Source organism: Anopheles ziemanni, chromosome 2 (assembly GCF_943734765.1).
Source record: "Anopheles ziemanni chromosome 2, idAnoZiCoDA_A2_x.2, whole genome shotgun sequence".
NCBI lineage: Eukaryota > Metazoa > Arthropoda > Insecta > Diptera > Culicidae > Anopheles > Anopheles ziemanni.
The window spans coordinates 51740914-51762862 of record NC_080705.1 but is presented as its reverse complement, the minus strand read 5'-3'; the positions used below and the strand labels follow the sequence as shown (position 1 = coordinate 51762862).

The 21949-nt window shown below is 42.4% G+C and overlaps 2 protein-coding genes across 3 annotated transcripts; one reads left to right on the top strand and one right to left on the bottom strand.

The window, feature by feature from the left end:
* Nucleotides 1-347: 347 nt before the first annotated feature.
* LOC131282535 (cyclin-dependent kinase 12-like) lies at nucleotides 348-11086 on the top strand. Of its 2 annotated transcripts, none has more exons than XM_058312031.1 (8): nucleotides 348-500; nucleotides 1183-2663; nucleotides 2745-3287; nucleotides 5442-5604; nucleotides 5697-7311; nucleotides 7386-7774; nucleotides 7904-8377; nucleotides 9808-11086. In XM_058312031.1, exons 2-8 carry the CDS (start codon nucleotides 1379-1381, stop codon nucleotides 10001-10003), a joined length of 4665 nt encoding a protein of 1554 aa, XP_058168014.1. In that variant the 5' UTR covers nucleotides 348-500; nucleotides 1183-1378; the 3' UTR covers nucleotides 10004-11086. The 2 variants fall into 2 exon arrangements, with proteins under 2 accessions (XP_058168014.1, XP_058168015.1); XM_058312032.1 differs by having other exon boundaries at nucleotides 349-500; nucleotides 5700-7311.
* A 1448-nt stretch (nucleotides 11087-12534) lies between these two features.
* LOC131293820 (DNA repair protein RAD50-like) lies at nucleotides 12535-21626 on the bottom strand. The gene is given in 5 exon segments (XM_058321875.1): nucleotides 12535-12816; nucleotides 12885-13107; nucleotides 13178-13953; nucleotides 14024-14089; nucleotides 21504-21626. Coding segments are annotated over 5 exon segments (1470 nt in total).
* Nucleotides 21627-21949: the final 323 nt, after the last annotated feature.

Here is a 21949-nt window from a genome sequence, read left to right as displayed (position 1 = left end):
AACCTTTATTGTATAAATCTTAGGTTTTCGCTTTTACCTGTCACTCACGAAGGTACCTTTGCGCCATATTGAACCAAGATCGCGGAATGCATTCATTTCTTCTCCGTCGCTCTTGATTTTTGGCTGATGAAAAGTTTGCGATAGCTTTCATCTTCTCTTGGATTTGTTGTCCATCGTTGTCACAAACGTTGGTGCTTGTTTTGCCATCCCATTGGCAGTAACAAGAAGTATTGAAAATTGGAAATTATTAGCTAATAAACGCACCCTCAGAAGCACTTGGCAAACTTACGATTTTTCATTTGAAGACCGTATTATCACAAACACGCACACAGCTACACTCGCAGCGGAACCATCATCGCTGTCGTCGTCGTCTTGACCGTCATCTGGTACCAATCGCGGAGGCACCACAACCTTCCGTCTCGTGGAACGAAGAAAGAATCTCGCGACCATTTCGTTTCGTATTATTTTGTGCCGCTAGTGATTCCATAGAAACCGGACAGGTAAATATAGTGCGATAAAAGTTACGTAGCGCAAGAAGCCAAGATCGAGACGCTTGGTGATGGCAGGCAGTGAATGGTGGTGGTGGCTGGGTTTGTGTTTTTGGTGCGTGCCCATTTGATCTAGTTCCATGAAGCTGTAACTATGAATGAAAAGTGATTTAAGTTAGTTCGATTAGTTGTTAAGTACGTGAATCGGGTGAATTGTTTTTTTTTTATTGAAGCAGGCGTACTATTCATAATGTATTGTGACTAGGTGCCGCCATCCACACACTTGCATACATTCGGTACGTCAAAAGTGGCCATCATCGCAAAACCAAATGGCAGCACTAGTGGTTAAAGTCAAGCGAAAGTTTTAGAGAATTAACATGCTGCAAACAGTTTGTTTTTTCTAAGGCTCTTGTTTTAGTTACGGTAGGCGTAAGCGTGTTTTTATTTTGGAAACACTCGGTTAAAGCGAAGTGTTTCGTTTATTTGTGAAGGAAGACACGAATGAAAACTTCAATGATCCTTTAGGTATGGTTTTTCGAACGATTGGACAACATCGTTTGTGCTAAGATGTATGGTGGCATTAGTTAAAAAAAAGGCGGTGATATTCTTAGAAGACCGTTTGTAAACAGTTGCATATGTGTGCTATGTTTTAAAAATGGATTCGAACTATGAAACAATTTGTTTTTCTTTTTAGGCATCCTGATAAAAACGAGCTAATATCTCCACTAAACACTCTGGTCGATCCTGGAGAATCAGTTTCGGTTAGCATAAAGTATCCGAATCGGATGTTGTAAATTTTGGCAAACACACATAAGAGGTGGCGCATCATCGTTTTAGGCACAAGTTTGTGACCGAAAGTTGGCCAATTGTGCTACTAGGCGCGGGATTTGATGGAACGGGAACGAGAGCGCGAACATGGCATAAGCGCCGGCGGACGTGTAAAACACTCTAGGAAGCGGTCACGGAAAGGCAGCAAAAAGTCGAAAAAGAAGCGACGAAGCTCTGCGTCTGATGTGGACGATCTTTCCTCGGCTTCATTCGGGGATGACAGCAAACGGCGCACGCGAACCCGCAAGGAAGCGTATAACGATAGCAGTGGAGACGAAGGAGGCGACCGATTGGACCGGACCGGGCCATCTGGATCCAAGTCTGGCGTAGAGTATTCGGACGTCAGTTCCGATGATTTTTCCGCACCGGAGGCGGGTGAAATTGAAACGGATGTCACGGATGCCGGTGGAGTAGATGGGGGCGACACGTTGGAGGGTAACAATGGCGATATGTCACCTTTAAGCCCCGTCGAGTCGGATGACGCTGGAAGCAGGTCCACACATAAGGTCAGCGGAAAAAAATCACGCCACCATCGGAGCCATCGTAAGCAGAAGGTGCGCGACGGTGGCCGTCGTAGCAAAACCAACTCACACCGTTCCGCGTCGAAACGTTGGAGCCGCACGCCGTCCCGGAAACCGGAGGTGGACAGCAACACTCCTTCGCTGCTGGATGACTCCGTAGGTGACACTGCGAAACGCAGAGGGATGGCGGTAGAGAACAACATTGCCGGTGCAGTATCGTCGATTAGCAGCTCCACACAATCATCGTGCCGTTCGAAACGGATCAATTCCATTTCATCCGATACATCCTCGATGAAGTATCGTCGTCAGAAGCGCTCTTCCAGCGTAACGCCCGACACTGGACAGCGCCACCATTCGCAAGGTAAAATCGACGGGGAGAATGATGCGCATGCACCTGTAGGGCATGACGACGATGACGGCGAGGGGGATGTTGGCGAATGCAATGAAGGTCTTCGCGATGCTAACGACGAAGGTACGGGAGCTGAGGAGCTCGAGGATGAAGAGGATAATGAAGAGAATGAGGACGAAGAGGAAGAATTGGATGATGCTGCTGAAGAAGAAGATGCGTCACTGTCCAGTAGAAGGCGTCTGAAGAAGATTCGGAAGGAGAAGAAGCACAAGAAAAATAAAAAGTCAAAAAGACGCAAAAAGAAACAGCGCACTAAATCCATATCTAGCATCGAGACGATCTCCGAGAGCGAAGGTTCGCTGCTGGAATCGATGACTCCACCATTGAAGCAGTCCCCACTGTACGCTGTTAGTGGCGGCGGCAGTAAATCGTACACTCCCGTTCATAATGACACCAGTCTTACTCCGGTGTCGCCTGGTAAGGAATACTGGATGATAAAACACATGTGCAAATTGCACTGTACCTAATGCCTAATGCTTTATTGCTTTGTAATTTAAGGGACACCACCATTGCTAGAGCACCACCATTCAACTAGACACTCATTAAATAGTCCTTACGATGGACATGACGTAGTTACGCGCAGTCACAGCCCCGTTGAACGTGACCGTGAGCGAGAGCGCAATCGAGAAAAGGACCGGGATCGGGACCGTGACCGGGAGCGAGAACGGGAACGAGAACGCGATCGAGAGCGGGACCGGGATCGTGAACGAGACCGTGATCGAGAGCGGGACCGGGATCGTGAACGGGATCGAATGGCCAACACGGGAGGCAGCGGCGCAAGTAGCGGCACCAGCGCTCGCAAACTGTACGTTACGTCATCACCTCATACACCCCCGCCCATCGGTCAGAAGAAGAGTTCAGCGTACCACGATCGATCTCTGGCACTGCCACTGTCATCGCACCATCACCATGTGAGTCCAATCGATCTTGACAGTCCGCCGCCGCTGCGGCACAGGAGGAGCAGTAGCCACCGGGCTAACAGTAGGCGCCGCAGTCATTCAACCGAAAGAAGGCATATTTCAAGGAGAACACCGTCGCCAAGTAAGTACTACATTTTGATTTTTAGAAAACTTCATTTTAATTAAATTAAAATCAAATTCATGCGAGTAAAAATGCTACTTCAATTTTCTTTGCTTTACAACGCATGAATCATATGTTAGTAGCGTCGGCTTAAAATATATTGGGACTTATTTAGTTACTTACTTATTTTATGTGACTCTTCAACCGCTGAGTGATTTTGGCCTGATGAAGCTTCATCCGAAACCGCCCTCGGTCCCTCGACAAACTGGCCCAATTCCGTATCTTTAGGCCGGTATAATTTAGGTGTAACATGCCTCCTTTGTCCTCCAGGACAGCCTATAAGGATTATATGGGCTGCGTGGTTCGGAGCCATTCGCATAACATGATCAGCCCATCTGTGCCAGCCGAGCCTAATTCGCTGTGCGACAGAGAGGTTTCCATACAACTCGTAGAGCTCGTCAAAATATGCGTGTGCATCAAGTCAAAGTTCAGATTGAGGTCTCAGGTCCTCATCTTCCGTATATTGATAGAAAAATTCCATGGTTCAAAACCCCCGCTTCCGCCATGGTTTATGGGGAGGAGGGGAAGTTTTCAAAAATACACGACAAGAAAACATGTAAAAAAAATTGTAGTGGAAAGATAATAAGGTGTTTCAACACCTTTTTATACCGCTAATTTGAACCATATTTGTAAACGGGCAAATTTAGCTGATTTTTCTCAATTCCTGAGGTATCAATCAATTTATTTATATTGATTGGGAATACTTCATATGATAGATAAACAAGTAAAACATATATCCTTTGGCTCAGTTCCGCAATCGAATATGATCAAACGCAGTTTCGAATTTGAGAGAAAATGCCGATTGAAGTCCTGTGTGCCATTTGAAACTCAAAAAATGGTTGAACGTAGTAAATACAGTTGGTTCGGGTATTAATCCAAAAATTATTCTATAAATCAGCTTAGAAATGTAGCTTTCAGTTAAAAAACAAGAAAATACCGAGAAAATCCGACGTAGTATTATGGAATAGTAGTTCGCTTGAATAGTATGAGAATATATTGGACTCCGTTTAGTTACTAAGGTGTTGAGTTGTCCTTGTTCAAATTCAATAAAACATCAATTTCGGGAGGAAATATTAAATTCTGATGAGCAAACATAAAGCGGTGCATCGAAATTATTCATGAAAGCCACAGTCACAGTTTATAAAAAAGATGTACAAACATTAATGTTTGTAGTGTAATGTAAAATAAATACATTATTTTAATGTTTATTTTTACTAACCAAACAAAAATAACAAAACTTTATGTCCGTTGAGATACAGTTTTGTAGCGATATGCGTTCCGGGTAAGGACGAGTTAGTAGTAGAGGCTTGCTATTGAGTTGGTGGTTAAATCCTGAAACAATAACAACAACAAAGACAGTTTTTGATTTCCTTTTTGATTTGTATCGTTAACTGTTCATCTCCACATAGCGAACGCATAGGAAACTCTGGTGAAACTCCTGTCAAAATTGTATGGAGTTTCGAATTTCCCGAGTTCGCTAAGTGGACACGCGTTTGTTTCAGTATTCTTCGCTTCTTCTTAATCCGTCTGTTATTAAACGTCAGAACGAGGGGCTTTGCTAGTGCTGTCAAGAGTTTCCTACCAGTTTCCTACGAGTTTCCCAGCTGTTGCGGGAACTGAGTTTGTCAGTTTGTCGGAGGAGAGTTCGCTATGTGGAGATAAACAGTAATAGGAATTCGAATAGTTGCTAGTTGCCTTAGCGATTGGAATCGCTTTGGCTTCTAGTAACTCTGTAATCATTCACTATTTTGGGATCCCTGAATCCCGAAATACTAAGTTATTCATTTTTCTCGATTTAAATCTCAAAAGGGTATTCATTACGTCACAAGAGCTCATGCTATAACCATCTTGCGGCGTGGGTTCGAAACCCAACCGAGAGCGGATCCTCTGCTGTACGAGAGGACTTGCTATCCTCGTACACATATAGAGAAAAATGTAGTAAGCCCTTAACAGGCAGGCATGACCAAGACGGTCGTCACGCAAATGAGAAGAAAGAATGTTTTCTTGTGTCAAAGGTTCAACATGACGCAGAAAATGCGAACTTTAGGAAAACGTAGATATGCCAGAATTAGGTCGTATTCGAATTTAAACACACGTTGAACATTTTTCTTGCAGATGGTCGACATAAGCCGTATACACCACCACCATCAAAGCGCCGCCGTGATCGCTCACCCCCGGAGAAGGACTATTATCGGAAAGATGGACGCAGCTATAGCAAGCGTGAAAGGGACTGGGTAGATGATCGAAGAGGTGGTGAATCCCACAAGCGGTATGTCAGGTACGCATGAATGAAGGGTCCGAAATCTGTCGGAGTTATCTAATGACTTTGTTCATATCCCGTACCGTTTCGTTTCGTCTCACTCTATATAGCAGAACGCCAAGTCCAAGCGGCAATAGACGATCACGAAGGACACCCTCACCGGTTGCATCGGGAAGCAGCAGTAGAACGAGGACATCTAGAAAGACAGGCTACTACAGTCCATCGCCCGACCGTGGGGTTGGAGCAGGTGGTAGCAGCAGTTACACCTCGTCTCGGACAAGGCACCGTTCGCGCAGTCCACGCCGCTCGTCGCCACCATCCGGCTCCACCAGACGTTACTCAAGCAGTCGATCACGTTCACCGCAGTTGCCTTCAGTGAAAAAGTTTGATTTGCAAAAGAACATAAGCGATACTAGCTTCTTTGCGGAGCTTATAAAACATAAACACAACCAAACGGTGCAGGAGATATTGAAAAAGCAGGTGAATAATACATCAACTTCCACCACCAATGACACCAACAGTGCCGCCAGTGCCGTTTCCGCGCCGGATGGCGACAGCCGTTCAGAGCACGATTATAAATTTTCCACCATCAACGATGGTAGCAACAACAACAACAACAACGGGGCCCTTGATGCACTTGGTTCGAATTCGTCAAATGGAATCCAAGACCGAGGCCAAGATGCGACCACAAATCTGGCTGATATTCCAATGCCACTATCTTATGAGCCGGGCGTACGGAAAGACCAAATTGACGCAAGCATGTCGGCGGATACTCTGGACGGTAGCAGCGTGAGCAATTGCAGTGTCCCGATGAGTATCAGTAGCAATGGCGGCAATGGTAGTTGCTTAGTTCCCGATTCACGCATACCTGTGATAACAAATAGTGGTGGCCAACAGCATTTTCAACTGTCCTCTACCGCCACTTTCGCCAGCAGCAGCAGTATCAGTAGTGTGGCCACTGTTGCTGCTGCCGATAAAAAATCTTCGGAAACCATCGGAGACGGCAACGTCAGTGGTGGTAGTGGTGGTGGCGCAATATCCAAACCAAAAAGTTTAACCAAACTGCCAATGCCTCCCGGGGTGAACGTGGCCGAGCTTGTCGGTGCTCGAACGCCCAGTCCCAGCCAGCCGATCAGTCCCGTCGCGGCAGCTGCGAGTGCAATGAAAATAATGCCCATTCCTACTCTGACTACAACCGGCGCCGTTCCGCTGGCGATTCTGGGAACGACTAACACTGCTGCCATCAATAAACAACGTAATGAAACTTCCCATAAGCTGTCGTCCGGCGCTTCAGTGCCGGCGACAATGGGTTCATCGATCGTTAGTGCCACTGTTAGTAGTGGAAGTGTTAAGAAGGGCCTACTGAATCTTCCCATGCCACCGATGGTGCCGGGATCGGAGGATCTGAGTGGCGATGAAGATATCGGTTCACCGATCAATGCATCCACCGGGCAAAAGCATGGTTCGTCCGGGCCTTCCAATAACAATAATAACAGTAGCGTTAGCAACAGGTACAAGACTGCTTCCTCTGGAGCCGGTGGAGCGTTAGCAACCGCTCAGCAAGGGGGCTCTAGGCCGCCTGCGGCCCGGCCCCGAATCCTAACCCGACGCCATTCGCGCAACATGACCGCTCCGATGTCCGCATCGGGGGGCAAAGATTGGGGCGAACGGTGTGTGGAAGTGTTTGACATGCTGGAACAGATTGGCGAAGGAACATATGGGCAGGTAAGTGTGCGCCTTCTAATGGTTACCAGCGTACACTGCATGCTTAAATAAGATTATTCCACTTCTCTTCCCAGGTGTACAAAGCTAAAGACCAGCAGACCAACGAGCTCGTGGCGCTGAAAAAGGTGCGCCTGGAGCACGAGAAAGAAGGTTTTCCGATAACAGCCGTGCGAGAGATAAAAATTTTACGTCAACTCAACCACAAGAACATAGTCAACCTGCGAGAAATCGTCACCGACAAGCAGGATGCTCTGGAGTTTCGCAAAGACAAGGGCTCGTTCTACCTGGTGTTTGAGTACATGGACCACGATCTGATGGGTTTGCTCGAGTCGGGTATGGTGGATTTCAACGAACAAAACAACGCCAGCATCATGCGCCAGCTGCTGGACGGATTGAACTATTGTCACAAGAAGAATTTCCTACACCGCGACATTAAATGTTCCAACATTCTTATGAACAACAGGTATGATTTATCAGACGGTTATTTTCGTTTAACCTATACCTTTGCATGCACAGTAAGCATCCGATTATTGTGATTCAGGGCGTAGCTTGCTTCCTTTAGGTTAACTTAATTTCATTTATATTTCGCAAGGGGTGAGGTAAAACTTGCCGATTTTGGTCTAGCGCGATTGTACAACGCCGATAACCGAGAACGACCATACACGAACAAAGTCATCACACTCTGGTATCGACCCCCGGAGTTGCTGCTAGGCGAGGAACGCTACGGTCCAGCGATCGATGTTTGGAGCTGTGGGTGCATTCTCGGCGAACTCTTCCTGAAGAAACCGCTTTTCCAGGCGAACCAGGAACCGGCCCAGCTGGAAATGATTTCTAGACTCTGCGGTACACCAACGCCGGCGGTTTGGCCGAACGTGATTAAGCTGCCCCTATTTAACACACTCAAGTCAAAAAAGCAATATCGCCGAAAGTTGCGAGAAGACTTCATGTTCATGCCCACACCTTCCCTCGACCTACTCGACAGTATGTTGGTGCTGGATCCAGACCGCCGAATTACCGCAGAGGATGCGCTCAAATCAAGCTGGTTGAAAAACGTTATACCAGATCAGTAAGTAGAACATGCTTATCTAAAAGTTCTCATACAAATTCGTTCCCCGTATCATTAAATTTATTTGCACTTGCTGACCCTCTTGTCTGGCAACATATTTTATCTGCTAATGTCTCTCCTGTTGATAGAACTAGTAATGTATTTGAAAACAAATTCAAACTAATTAATAGGCCATAATTAGTCATAGCTGCAGTTAGATATTTTGCATATTTTAACACGGCCCTTTATGGCATTTTTATGACCATTGGCTGGTGCTTTAGACTAGAGTCTAGTCTAGTGATGTCAAACTCGTTTGACCTCGCGAGCCGCATTTTCACTCGAAATAGGTTCGCGGGCCAAAACGTACAATTGATTGGATTGATGAAAATATGTTCTTATCAGTGTAGTTTTATCTTAACAGTCAATCATGTTTTACACTTTCACATCTTTTTATATTATATTATTTCTTAAAAAATTACAATTTTGAGTAAAAGAGAAGCTTTCTTGATCAATCGTTTTCCAAATTTTAACGAATTCAAATAAAATTTATTTCAATTTATGTTGCAGTTCAACACTATTGTGCATTTTGGTAAAGATTTTACAACTATTTTACTTTACGATTTACTGATCCGCAATTGTTTTATTTATTTTGAATGCTCTTCTGGTTCATAACGTTTATTTTCTATGAACACTATTTATTAGATTGTCTCGATCACTTTCTTATTGTCCAAATTGACATACGTTTAGTTCTCTTGCAATTCACAGTTCGTGAAACCATTAAAAAAAATGTTGCTATTGAAACGAAAGCCAATACTCTAGGATCCAAACTTTCGATGTATTGTTTCAAAGGGGATCGCGGGCCGCATCCAATGTTCTTGCGGGCCGCATGTGGCCCGCGGGCCGCATGTTTGACATCCCTGGACTAGACAATGCTGATGAAATTATTGATGTGAGCATTTTTTCAATTCGTTCGTGGCGGCTGCTCCGTTTTGATTTCAGAATTATTCAGATGCATCCTGTACTTAAGAAATATACAAACTTTTTCGATTGGTCCCAATTGAATTGTAGAGTTAGCGATGTTGTTGAGAATCACGTTATCTTCATACAATCCATCTCCTCAAATGATCCAGGATTCAGGTGTGGCCAAAACCTAGCTGCCTATTCCTTTTCATGTTTTCCGTGGTAGGATACCTCCTCCGGCCGGGAGAGCGTTCTCTATACCTATCCTTGATTTTCATTCACAAAAATATCTTCTGTTGAAAGTCAAAAGAAAAAAAGATGAATGAATCTCAAAGTGAAGTGAATCTAAAAAGGCTATCGTGATGATGTAGGTTTGCAGAATGTTACAAACTGTATATGTTTACGCGATAATATCATATCTACCCTTAACGATGTGTAATCCATTCGAACATTAGAAATGTTACTACTTTTATTTTTCTTCTATTTTCTAGATTACCTCCACCGCAGCTACCAACATGGCAGGATTGCCATGAGCTTTGGAGTAAAAAGCGAAGAAGACAACTTCGTGAGCAGCAGGAGTCGGCACAAAATCTCCCTCCCGGTAAACCATCGGGTAGCACCATCAACAAAATAGACGGTTTAGCAATGCCTGGCACTCTAGGCACTGCCGGCTTAAACATGATGTAGTACTCGCTAGTATCTCTCTCATAAGACATTGTAATCAAGGAGTAACCGTGAAGCACTGATAGCAGAAAACATTTCAGCATTCACTGAACAGTTACACTTATTTTAACATCTTTTACATGGGTTACACACCATAGCGGGCAGAATGGTATTCGATACCATGGATTTGAATGTGAGACTATGTCTTTGTACAGCAGACGTGTACAGAATAGTTGTACAGATTTTATGAATAATCATTGTGTTGTTGCTACCATTTATCTCCTTTCTATCAGCTTTCAAAAAGGGATCCCGGTGGACCCGACTATCTGATCAGTGAACTGATCACATAAACCTTTAAATCTTTCTTTTATTTTGCTACCTCCCAATCTTTACACGTAGTCAAGAATCGATGTGAACATACACATAAATAATGCGCATCCAAAACAATCCCATGGGCTAGATAAGAAACGTTCCGACGAGGATCGGTTTTCCTGAGCAAGAAAGCAAGTGTTTCGTATTGCTTTTGTATGATTTGTGGCAAATAATGATGAGTCTGATTTTAGGCACGTAAACACACGGGATGTGTGAATTGTTTTAGGATAAACGACAAAATAAAACAAGCAAACTATATCGAAAGCTAATTGCGATATAATGATGTGGCTTACTGATTGTTGAATACCATCGATGGGAGCAATTCGTCGAATAATTGTCATTGATCATCAAATTTGAATATGATTGTAGCATGCATAAAAGACGAGATGTTGCAAGATAGCAATAATTAATAAGTGGATGAACGATGGAGGTAAAAGAATGAATGCTAATAGTGTGCAGTATCAAAAAGTATCAGGCTAATATTGGCAAATATCTTTCTTCTTTCTTCAAAAACTCATGAAAACGGTGTAAAGAAAATAGGACAGTGGTAGTGGTGTGTAACTTATTAAGAATTTATGTGTAACGATTGGGGAGCTATAATATATCATAGATTGTAAATTTGTTATAACAAAACATGAAAGGATCACTACTGATTCATGTATAATGAAAGCGAATGGCTGCAACATAAGGCCGACGCAAACAGTAAGACACAACAATAGGATAAATTAGAAATGCTAGAAAGAAAGTTGTCAACGTTCTTCTGAATATACAGATTTAGTTCATCTGGAACTCTTTTCTTCGCCTAGCGTATTCTAATACGGAACGAAACATGATTTTGGTACTGGAAGAACAAAACTGAGCGTGACGTTGTTGTTATGTGACCGAAGCGTGGATCATGATACAATAAAAAGATACCCGAAACTATTATAAATAAATCCCCTCTTTATCGTACCTTAACATAAGAATTGCCGGTAAAATAGTAAATGAGGCCCCGGCCACCATGTTTTCGATCGTGGCTACACCTCCTTTAAACTGAATGTATGCAATTGGTGATACATTAATTCGTTAAATTCAACCTATGAGTATTTGAACCGTAGTTTGTACCGTTAATTTCGGCTACGCAATCAACCTAGCGGGTGCGGTATGAGAGGGGCCCATGGGCCCCAATTATTTCTCAAAACTATAACAAACTCTCTTTTTCGGTACACCTAGCGCAGTCCGCTCGCTGCGCTCGCTGCGGGCGCGCCGCCGTTTCCAAATAATTTCTTCGGCTAAACTCATTGTTTCATGCTGTCCATCATGTGTGGTATAGTTTACTTACTAGTAACTTAACATGTAAAAGTATATTAACCCGCATTCAACCCCCACTGCGTGATTAGTTTAAACCGTCATGTTCTTTTAAGCGAACCGTTAACGACCAAATATTCGAAAAGAATGCATGCGTCGCGCTTTGCATAGCTTCAGGCGCTAAATGTGAACCAGCAGGAAGAGGAGAATCTAGCCCGGGGCCTCATTTACTCTTTTACCGAGATTAAATTCCAATTATTGTTGGCATCGCCATCGAACAGACAAACTTCAGTTCACTAAATGATTTAATACAACATGCGGTAAAAGAGTAAATGAGGCCCCGGGCTAGATTCTCCTCTTCCTGCTGGTTCACATTAAGCGCCTGAAGCTATGCAAAGCGCGACACATGCATTCGTTTCGAATTTTTGAACGCTAACGGTTCGCTTAAAAGAACATAACGGTTTAAACTAATCACCCAGTTTAGGTTGATTGCGGGTTAATATACTTTCACATGTTACTAGTAAGTAAACTATACCACACATGGTGGACAGCATGAAACAATGAGTTTAGCCGAAAAAATGATTTGGAAACGGCGGCGCGCCCGCAGCGAGCGAAGCGAGCGGACTGCGCTAGGTCTACCGAAAAAGAGAGTTTGTTATAGTTTTAAGAAATAAGGGGGGCCCGTGGGCCCCCCTCATACCGCACCCGCTAGGTTGATTGCGTAGCCGAAATTAACGGTACACACTACGGTTCAAATACTCGTAGGTTGAATTTAACGAATTAATGTATCACCAATTGCATACATTCAGTTTAAACGTCCACAAGAGGTGTAGCCACGATCGAAAACATGGCGGCCGGGGCCTCATTTACTCTTTTACCTTAATCTCTTTGAAGCATTAACGCCATCGAACAGTTTTCAGCAAAATTGTGGTTTGTAGCTCATCAACCGAACGACGCTCCATCTGGCGTCGTTTCGATTGGCATTCGTTCTCGAGGGATGCTTTCGTTTCACGCAGCTCGTCGATGGCTTTCTGTGCCTTGACATCCTCTTCGTCGAATGTTTTGCTCATCGTTTGCACGTTAGTTTCCTCCTTTTGCAGTGCATCGCGAACGGAACGAAGGGCCGCATCCAAGTTGGCACCGCCGTAATCATCGTTCAACTGTAGCTTCAACTTTTCCTTCAACGTCGCAATTTTTTTTCCCGCGGTCTGCCTGCAGTTCACGCTCGTGATTCTGTTTCTCTAACAGTCGTTTTTTTTACACCCATTAACTGTAGTTTGCGCTTCAAGGACTTTTCTTGCGATCGCAATTTTTGCAGAGCGGAATCTTCCATATCCAAGTCGGAGCGCTTGGATGCGAAAGTCTGTTGGAAAAGTATTATTTCAGCTTGAAGTTCCTCCAACGACCCTTCGAAAAGTTGGCTGATCTTCGATTTCAACTGGCGTTGTTGCTCATGTTTGCCTTTGATTCTATAATGAAAAAAAGAATGTATTATACAACATAATTTTTTGGAATTGGGAAACATCAACAAAGACTAACTTGGATGACAATTCAATCTTTTTAGCCATAAGCGAAGAATACTCTCGTTCAACTAAGGCCAACTGTTCCAACTTTTTCTGAATCGGTTCAATGTCGCTGTCCAAATCAGTGACCGTCTGTCGCAGTTTGGTCAGCTTCTGTTCGCCACTGCCCAGCTGTAATTGCTTAGCATCCGCCTGCTCCTTGATGTGCTGCAGCAGCTTCAAATCCCCAAGTTTCTCTTTCTGCCTCTCGGTGTATACCTTGGACATTTTTGTCAACTTATCAATCGCCACATTGTACTCAGTCGTACCGAAGATGGCATCGAAACGTTTCTTCAGCTCCTTGGGCTCTTCTAGTGGCCAGTTGGAATCTTCCTGATGGCAAAAGATGACGTTGTTCAGGATAGCCTTCGACACGCCCATCGCATCGCACATATCGTTGTTCAGATCGGCCACCCTCGAGCGAGTCATCTATGTTTTGGTGTTTGTCTGAGCATTTTCCATCGTTATGGTGGAATCGAGTGATTCAAACATTGGGTTGGTCCCCTTGTGGGTAATCTTCACGGACCGGATAGCCGTCACGCTGTTGCCGGTAACGTCCTTCACTATCAGCTTCACCTGGCCCAAACTTTCGACCGTGTTGAAGATTTTGGGATCGTGCACAAACCCGATTCCACGATTGGTCCCCGGCGGTACCTCGCCGGTCAGCCCGAACTTCAGGCATTCTATGACCGTCGTCTTACCACAACCGTTCTGTCCCACGATTAGCGTCAACGGAGAACGAAAGTTGATTTTCTGCCGGCAATAAACAAGCGCACACTTGTGAAAATTGGTAACCCTGATTAAAGCTTGATGGCGTACCTACCTGCACATCGCCGCTCTCGACTCCGAAGCTGCGTATTCCGTATTCGTATACATGTTGAAAAGAATTCTACGAGCTATTTAAAAATCTCAATCGACCTGCTTCTGGACTAGTGAAGGAAGCTGTAACTGTATAACTAGCTACTGTTGCTATCCTTTTGCTAAGGATACTATGGATGCAGGATGGTAGGGGAAATTTTTCTAGCGCTGAACGAGTTTTTGGTAGTCGATGGTTACTTTGGCGAAATAAAACAAAGTAAAACGTGAACGTGCCACACAGTTTCTTTCACTCAAAGAGTTCGAAAGGAAGGGATTGAAACATTTTTCTGATGCGTTGAGAATATGTTTCTGCGCATCGCCAAATACTTTCCAGCACTTAACATTACAAACGGCTCGTGATGGTATTGTAGGATAACGTTCTCCTGCATACGACAGCATGGCATGGTCGTACAGTTGTGTATTTTTATCGCAATCATTTAACTAAATTTTTATCGAAAAAAGCTTCTTTTTTGCCACATGTTGGCAACAAAATAGTGCTTCACAATTTGAAAAATCTGAACTGGCAAATAAAGCGTGTCCCCGAAAGTATAAGCACGATTTCAAAATTAGGTAAAAAATAAAACCTGTTCCAGAAACTGAATTTTTGTTTCATAAATTGTTTTTGGGTTCTGTTCTGGACTATTTGCGAAAACCAAAAATTTTAAAAATTTAATCGTATGCTAATGATCGCACTTTTGATCCGTCGCCTTCGATATGGCTCAGCACAGACTTGTCGTGAACGGTTTTCGACACTTTTGAACGGTTTTACAGTTGTTTTGAAAACTGTCGATGTTTTCCGCAGCTTTAAAATGTTTTCTCAAGTGTGCTTTCGTTAGCGCCCTAAACATCTCAATTGGTCTGGTCTTGGTCGACTCATCGTCGAGCTGATGAATGAGGATTGGCGGCACAGCAGCTTGTCGTACAGCTTCCGGGCCCGATATTTAACGCATGCGGCCTGATTTGCCCTCTCTTTCGATTTCTTTTGGTTTTTGTACGATTTTAAATTCAATTTTGCCTTGGCACATTGGACGTTTTTGAGGTACCCATTTGTTGAGCCACATACACCCTTTGGGATCGGGTAATCACAGTAAATAGCGAACGCAGCTTACGAAAGGCTTAGCTTCTATCTGGGCCCATAACCTGTTGGCTGAGCTTGAATAAATGAGTGTACTACACACGAGGGTTCCGTTCTACCTAACGGTCAAAGCTCAACTAATTAGTAAATTAGCGCTTGCGGAAGCTTTTTGCAGGAAATGCGGCGTCATGGCGTTGGACGAGCCGACGACGAATCTGGACCGGGATAATATCGAATCGCTGTGCGAATCCCTGCGGGACATCGTGACGGAGCTTTATGCTCATTGTCATCACGCACGACGAAGAATTCGTGACGAAGTTGAAGAAGTTCGATACCTATTATCGCATTTCACGCAATGCCGAAGGTAAATCGGTCATCAAGGAAGAACAGTTGTAATACCTGGATCTTCATTCTTACATTCTTTTCTATATTTACGGCATTCAAGACCCTGTATTACAGGTAATCCTCGCAGGTTATTTGTAATCGCAGGTCTGTATTGTTAATGTTAAATTTATGTTATTTCATTTGTTCTTTTATTATTCTTATCATTCCGTTTTCTAATCGCATCTAACGCTACGCTTTGTGTTACAAACGCGTAACGTTTGTAACGCTCCGTCCCACGAGCTGCCAAATTCCGATAATCTTCGGGCTAGCGGCCAACTTCGGGCAAAGTCAGGTGGTGGGGGGCGTCGGCCGGTATAAAAGGAGCGCGCTCGCGCAGGAAACCCTTTTCCCTGTAAAATAGACTGGAAATAAACAGTGAAAGTTTTAAAACGCCGCCAGTACGGCAGTTTACTAAAAATCATAAGTTTTATTTACCACCACTTACACCACAGGGACGAAGCGGTTGCTTTTGCAACACTTTGAGTTACCAATAAATACTCTAAATCTACAAAAGAGGAATGTTTTTATGAATATATAAATACACGCTTATCAAAACCCCTTACCGTTTTATTGAAATGTAATCATCTCGGGGTACTTTTTTTTCGTACCTGGCCACCATCCCAGTCTCCCGAACACGTGCTTTTTCGACAAGCTTGTCGGCCGGGTTTTATTAAAAGCTCGGCGGCCGAAAAATCCGGCGTAGGCGGCCGAAAAAGGTGTCGGTTTTCAAGCGCTTCGGCGTGTCCCTTTAAAAAAGTTCTTGTAAGAAGCCAAAAAGTTGATTCTTTTGGCAACGTTGCCACTTTTACGTGTGGGTTGCTCGCCCTGTGTGTTTGCCTCGCGTATTATTTCTCCGATACACGTATATTTGCTTCTCTTCCAACAGTCTTGACTCTGCATTGCTAGGGAATAGACGTGCTCTCCGTTCACTCGCGAATCATGCGTCGTGGTTATGGTGCGCTGTTGGATCCAACGCTCGACTCAAGTCTCGATGTTCCGTTCAATGCCATGCCTGGGATCTGAAAGTAAATAGTCGGTAATGTCTGGGCTATTCCTTGCCACGAAAACGGACACGTTATACATCAAATATTAATCGATGCTATGTGATGTGCCGTTCGCTTCGTGAACGCATTGCGAATGAAGAACGTTCATTCTTTAATGTGTTTTGACCACTATGAATTGAGGAACGTACATTTTCCACGAAATAGGGGTTTTTTTGACCGACATATTTTTATTTGAAAAATCGTTTGCGCATCATCTCGTAACTTTCTGATGCCGATGGCTCATCAGGGACGTTATGAAGATGATTTAAGGTCCTTACACACGAACGGTAGCTGGAACGATCTTGCGGTCTTCCACAAAATGTTAGTTCGGAACAATACGAAAGTTTTTACTCGTACAGGACGGCTCTAATCCCGTTCTTTCCACCTTGAATCCGCTCAAAAGTTAAAATGTATAACTAACTAAAATTAAAATATCCGAGCATGTTATATATTATGGATTTATGGTTCATCGATCTGCAACAGAATTACAACTAGCAAAAAGATAACAAATTAGAGCAAAACCTAAATGATGGACATCCAGAGGTGCATGAAGCATAGAAAATAACATACGCTTATGGACGCGGTGCGTGGGGACGCAGCGTGTGTGAGTGGGGCGCGGTGCAAGTTCTACGCGTTGAAACGCACACGCTCTCAGCTCGCCGTGCACCGCACACACTCTCATCGCGTGTTCTCTACCCACGTACGAGTGGAAGCAAGAGCGAATGCGAGATTAGAGCGAGAGATCCGAGCCAGTGGCCGAAAATTTTAGGCTGGGATAAACTTCCTAAGTTTTAATTTCTATTTATTTCATTTATAGATTCGATATTTATTTCGACACAAAATCAACAGCATGTTGTATTAAATCATTTAGTGAACTGAAGTTTTTCTGTTCGATGGCGATGCCAACAATAATTGGAATTTAATCTCTTTGAAGCATTAACGCCATCGAACAGTTTTCAGCAAAATTGTGGTTTGTACGAGGGTTGCCTTTTAAGTTTCGGGATATGGAAAAACTAGTGATGCAATCTACCAACCAACAATTTTATCGTAAAGTTTGACGTTTTTGAGGTTATCCGTTCTTAGAACGTTTTGACATACGAACGCTATTTGTGTTGTTAAAAAAATGTTTAAAGTTTCAATCGACACGAGCCTTTTTAGAGAGATCTTCGCTTGTTCAGGTGTTGAAAAACGTCGACCTCTAAGTTTATTTTTTACGTACGGGAATTTAACACTAGAATACATTGCTTTGGAAACTTGCCCGAATGCTTTTTAGGGGTCATTTTGACCCCTATTTTGAAAACGCTATAACTTCATCATTTTTGAAGATTTTTCAAATCCGTAAACTGTTACGTTTTAGTATATTTATTGACTATCTTTTGGCGTTTTTAATTTTTTGATGTACCACTTCACCATTTCGCTAGCTCGGTGTATAACAAAAAAGATCGTTATGAGTCGAATTTTAATCCTTTTCAACTTTTATTCTTTGAAAACGTATCATTTAAATTCCGAAAAAAAGTATGCGCTATGATGTTGATTTATTACGCCACCTTTGAAAAATAATTTCATATTTTTAACTTCACAAATAACGCCACAAATTGATCTTGAAGATGTGGATTTTAACATTTTCCATAGGAAGTTTCCGTTCTGCGCTTTGTTCCGTTATTCCGTACGCGAGGGTTTCGAAGCGTTATGCGCGATGCGTTACTATGAGAATTGGCGTTATTTTTAATCTTTGCGGTCAATTTATGGCGTCATTTGTAATGGCAAAAATACGATTTTATTTTTGAAATGTTGCTCAACATACTAACTTTCTAGCGCACACTTTTTTTCTAGATTGACATCAAAGATTTTGAATGAATAAAAGTTAAAAAAACGCAATTTCAACCTTTTTTGCTATACACCGAGCTAGCGGAATTATGAAGAAATTCATCGAAAAACCAAAAACGTCAAAAGATAGTTAACAAATATACTAAAAAGTACCAGTTTACGGATTTGAAAATTTTTCAAAAATAGTGAAGTTATAGCGTTTTACAAGTAGGGGTCAAAATGACCCCTAAAAAGCATTCTAGGTATAGTCACGTTGGTTCTCGGAACTGGTCGAACAGAAAAATCTGAATTTTTTGTTTTAGATATAACTTTGGATTTTAAGAAAAGCCTTATTTTATTTTGTAAAAATATTCAGCCGTTTTCGAGATATTAAAATCGAAAACTGCGTTGGGGTCAAAATGACCCCAGTTTGGATTCTAGTGTTAAAGAAGTCATTTGGTGCTCATCAAATCAATGTTTTGAGTACTCAAAACTGCAGTTGTTTGAGCCGATGTGTGAGAGCTCGCATTGTCGTGGTGACGGGTGATTCGTCGACGGCGGTTGAATTTATTGATTTCTTGAAAGAGAACTGGCAAAAAAATTGTTGTGTACCACTCAGAATAGACTGTTCTGCGTTGTTCTAGAGGTTTGGTTGCGATATATCCAGTTTTTCCGAAAAAAAACATGCGACCATTTGCTTGGAAGTGCTTCGTGCGTGAACAACTTTGGTTGGATTCGGCTCATTTTGAAACACCCATACAGTCGATAGCAGTTTAGTTTCGGGCTCATTCGCGTAAATCCACGACGCATCATCTGTCACGATATTAAAGACGAGTTTTGAAGCACCGCAATCGTATTTTTCGAGCATTTCTTCCGACCAATCGACACGAGTCTTTTTCTGAGAGATTGACAAATTGTGTGGAATCCAACACGAGCCAATTTTTTTGACAGTTAAATGTTCATGCAATATTAAGTATATGCTGGTCCCAGTAATACCTAAGGTTGTCTCTATCTCACAAAAAGTCACATGACGATCTTGCAATATCCGTTCACGCACAGCATCAATTGTTCTCGGAACGACAACTGATTTTGGACGACCTTCACGAAATTAATCTTAGAGTGAACTCCGACCACGATTTAATTCTCCAAACTATCGATAAATACTGATCATTGATGGAGCTTCATCGCCAAAAGTTGAATTAAGTTCATTCATGCACTACTGCTGTGTCAATTCACGTCGAAAGTTGCAAAAAATAATCGCACGAAAATGTCCACGACCCAATTCCACAATTTGGCGGACATTGGTACCTATCGCGAACCAAGTTAACAACCGGTCGATAAACATATCGACCGATATAATGACAGTAATGGCGGAATGGTATCGCAACGCATCAAATTTATCAACCCGTAAAAACGCGTGTACAATTGCCATGGCTACCGTACAAATCGTGGGGAAAAAATCTAGCAGTTGTTAAAAAAGTCTTTAATTTGCATCGCGAACGAAACATTTTTTTTATATCGACCGATATATTTAACTACTGCCTCAACCCATCCGATATACTAAAAAGAGCTGTTGACCGTGGTAAAATTTATTTTAAAAAATGTAAAAATGTTATTCTGTGTTAATTTTTCGCTTCTTATTATTTTTTAACCATTTTAGCCCATCAAAAAATTTATTTTTCTGGTGAATTTTTTTTTGTTTTAAAATTTGTTTTTTTTTTTATTTAACCGCCTACACGGGTAGTTATTGTAGTTTTATATTCAAATAACAATTGATTGGATTGTCGTATCAGCATGAAAGTTTTAGAATGCCTAGAAATAGTAATTTTGTATCGTTTTGCTAAAGAAAACAAGTTTTTAAACATATTTAAATAATTTTTATTTGCCGTTGTCGGTCGATACCCCTCAAACGTTCCGTATTTCTCGTACTTCGGACCAATTTTCATTTTATAGAGCTGTCGGATCGATTTGTAATTTTCAGTGAAGATACTTAAAGGTGTTTTCCAAAATATTGTATAACTTTTATAATTTCAAAAATTCATTAAGTATATTAATTTGAGGTTCCAAAAAATGTCAACGATATAAAAAAATTAGTATTTTTCTTTTGTACAGTTATGCATTGTGTTCCCTGTTCTTATAAATTCACGTATTTTGTTTTTTGGTTCGTGCATTAACACCCTGACCCTTCTCAATTTTTCTTCCGCCAATAACCCACGCTTATGCTTATGCTAGTTCCACTTTGGCAAGGATTTCTTCAAACAGCCTCTTCGGAACTCGGTAATTGTTAATGAAGCTGAAAAAGGAACATGTTAAAACAGTGGCAACGATTGTTGAGCCAATACGCTTACGTTTTTTTGTATCTTTGGTGTTGCTCGGAATTTATTATCTAAAACACAACATCAATGAATAAATTATTACACACGTTAAAACTTAGTCTAGCTAAAACGATACCGTCCTGGCCAACGGTCGAGGAGCAAAGAGGATGAGTGCTCATGGGAGCTTTCCGGGAAGCCGGCGCACACATCAACAAGATGACAATTGCGTGTCGTCTGTGAGTGGCAATTGGCGCTATACACACACAGGCTCCCAACACGTTTTATCCGATAATTCAAGCGGATCAAAATGCTTCTACAATCGCCTATCTCCTCTTCATTCTCCGCATCATTTAAAAAGAATAATGAATTTATCATTCTAATGTTTTGGATGCTTCAAGAACTATAATGCTTCTCGATACGATAGAAGTCGCACTAATTGTAACGTTGTTAAAAGTAAACAAACTCTAGGTTTCCATGGTAATTTGACAGACGGCGAAACCACTCGATAGGTATTTTTATGGGTTGTTATAATTTTACCGACTGCTCAGTTGAATACATTCGCGATACCAATTCGAGTAGATAAATTTATCGGTCGATATAATCAAACGGGTTGGTAAATTTTATCGACTGCTTTCGCGATAGGTACCATTGACACTTTTGACATTTTTTTAACAACACAAATAGCGCTCGTATGTCAAAACGTTCTGAGTACGTATAACCTCAAAAACGTCAAACTTTACGATAAAATTGTTAATTAACAGATTGCATCACCAGTTTTTACAAATCCCGAAACTTAAAAGGCAACCCTCGTAGCTCATCAACCGAACGACGCTCCATCTGGCGTCGTTTCGATTGGCATTCGTTCTCGAGGGATGCTTTCGTTTCACGCAGCTCGTCGATGGCTTTCTGTGCCTTGACATCCTCTTCGTCGAATGTTTTGCTCATCGTTTGCACGTTAGTTTCCTCCTTTTGCAGTGCATCGCGAACGGAACGAAGGGCCGCATCCAAGTTGGCACTGTTTCTCTAACAGTCGTTTTTTTTTCCACCCATTAACTGTAGTTTGATATTGTGTGTAGTTACAGATTGTTACTGATTTGGGCTATTTCTAACGGGGTTGTTTGGACACCGAATTACAAACAAAGGTTGGGAATAGCCAATGAGCAATTGTTTTGGTTAGGAAAAGGACAATCTTCTCCATTTATCATACCCGGCTTAATTCGCCTGTGTGAGATGACCTGCAGGCACATCTTATAATATATCCTACTTTC

Excerpts from the sequence above, each read along its gene's own strand:
- LOC131282535 (XM_058312031.1), top strand. The coding sequence starts at position 1,379 with ATGGAACGGGAACGAGAGCGCGAACATGGCATAAGCGCCGGCGGACGT. Across the intron at positions 3,288-5,441 it reads AAGGAGAACACCGTCGCCAA|ATGGTCGACATAAGCCGTAT; the intron begins GTAAGTACTACA and ends TTTTTCTTGCAG. Across the intron at positions 5,605-5,696 it reads TCCCACAAGCGGTATGTCAG|CAGAACGCCAAGTCCAAGCG; the intron begins GTACGCATGAAT and ends CACTCTATATAG.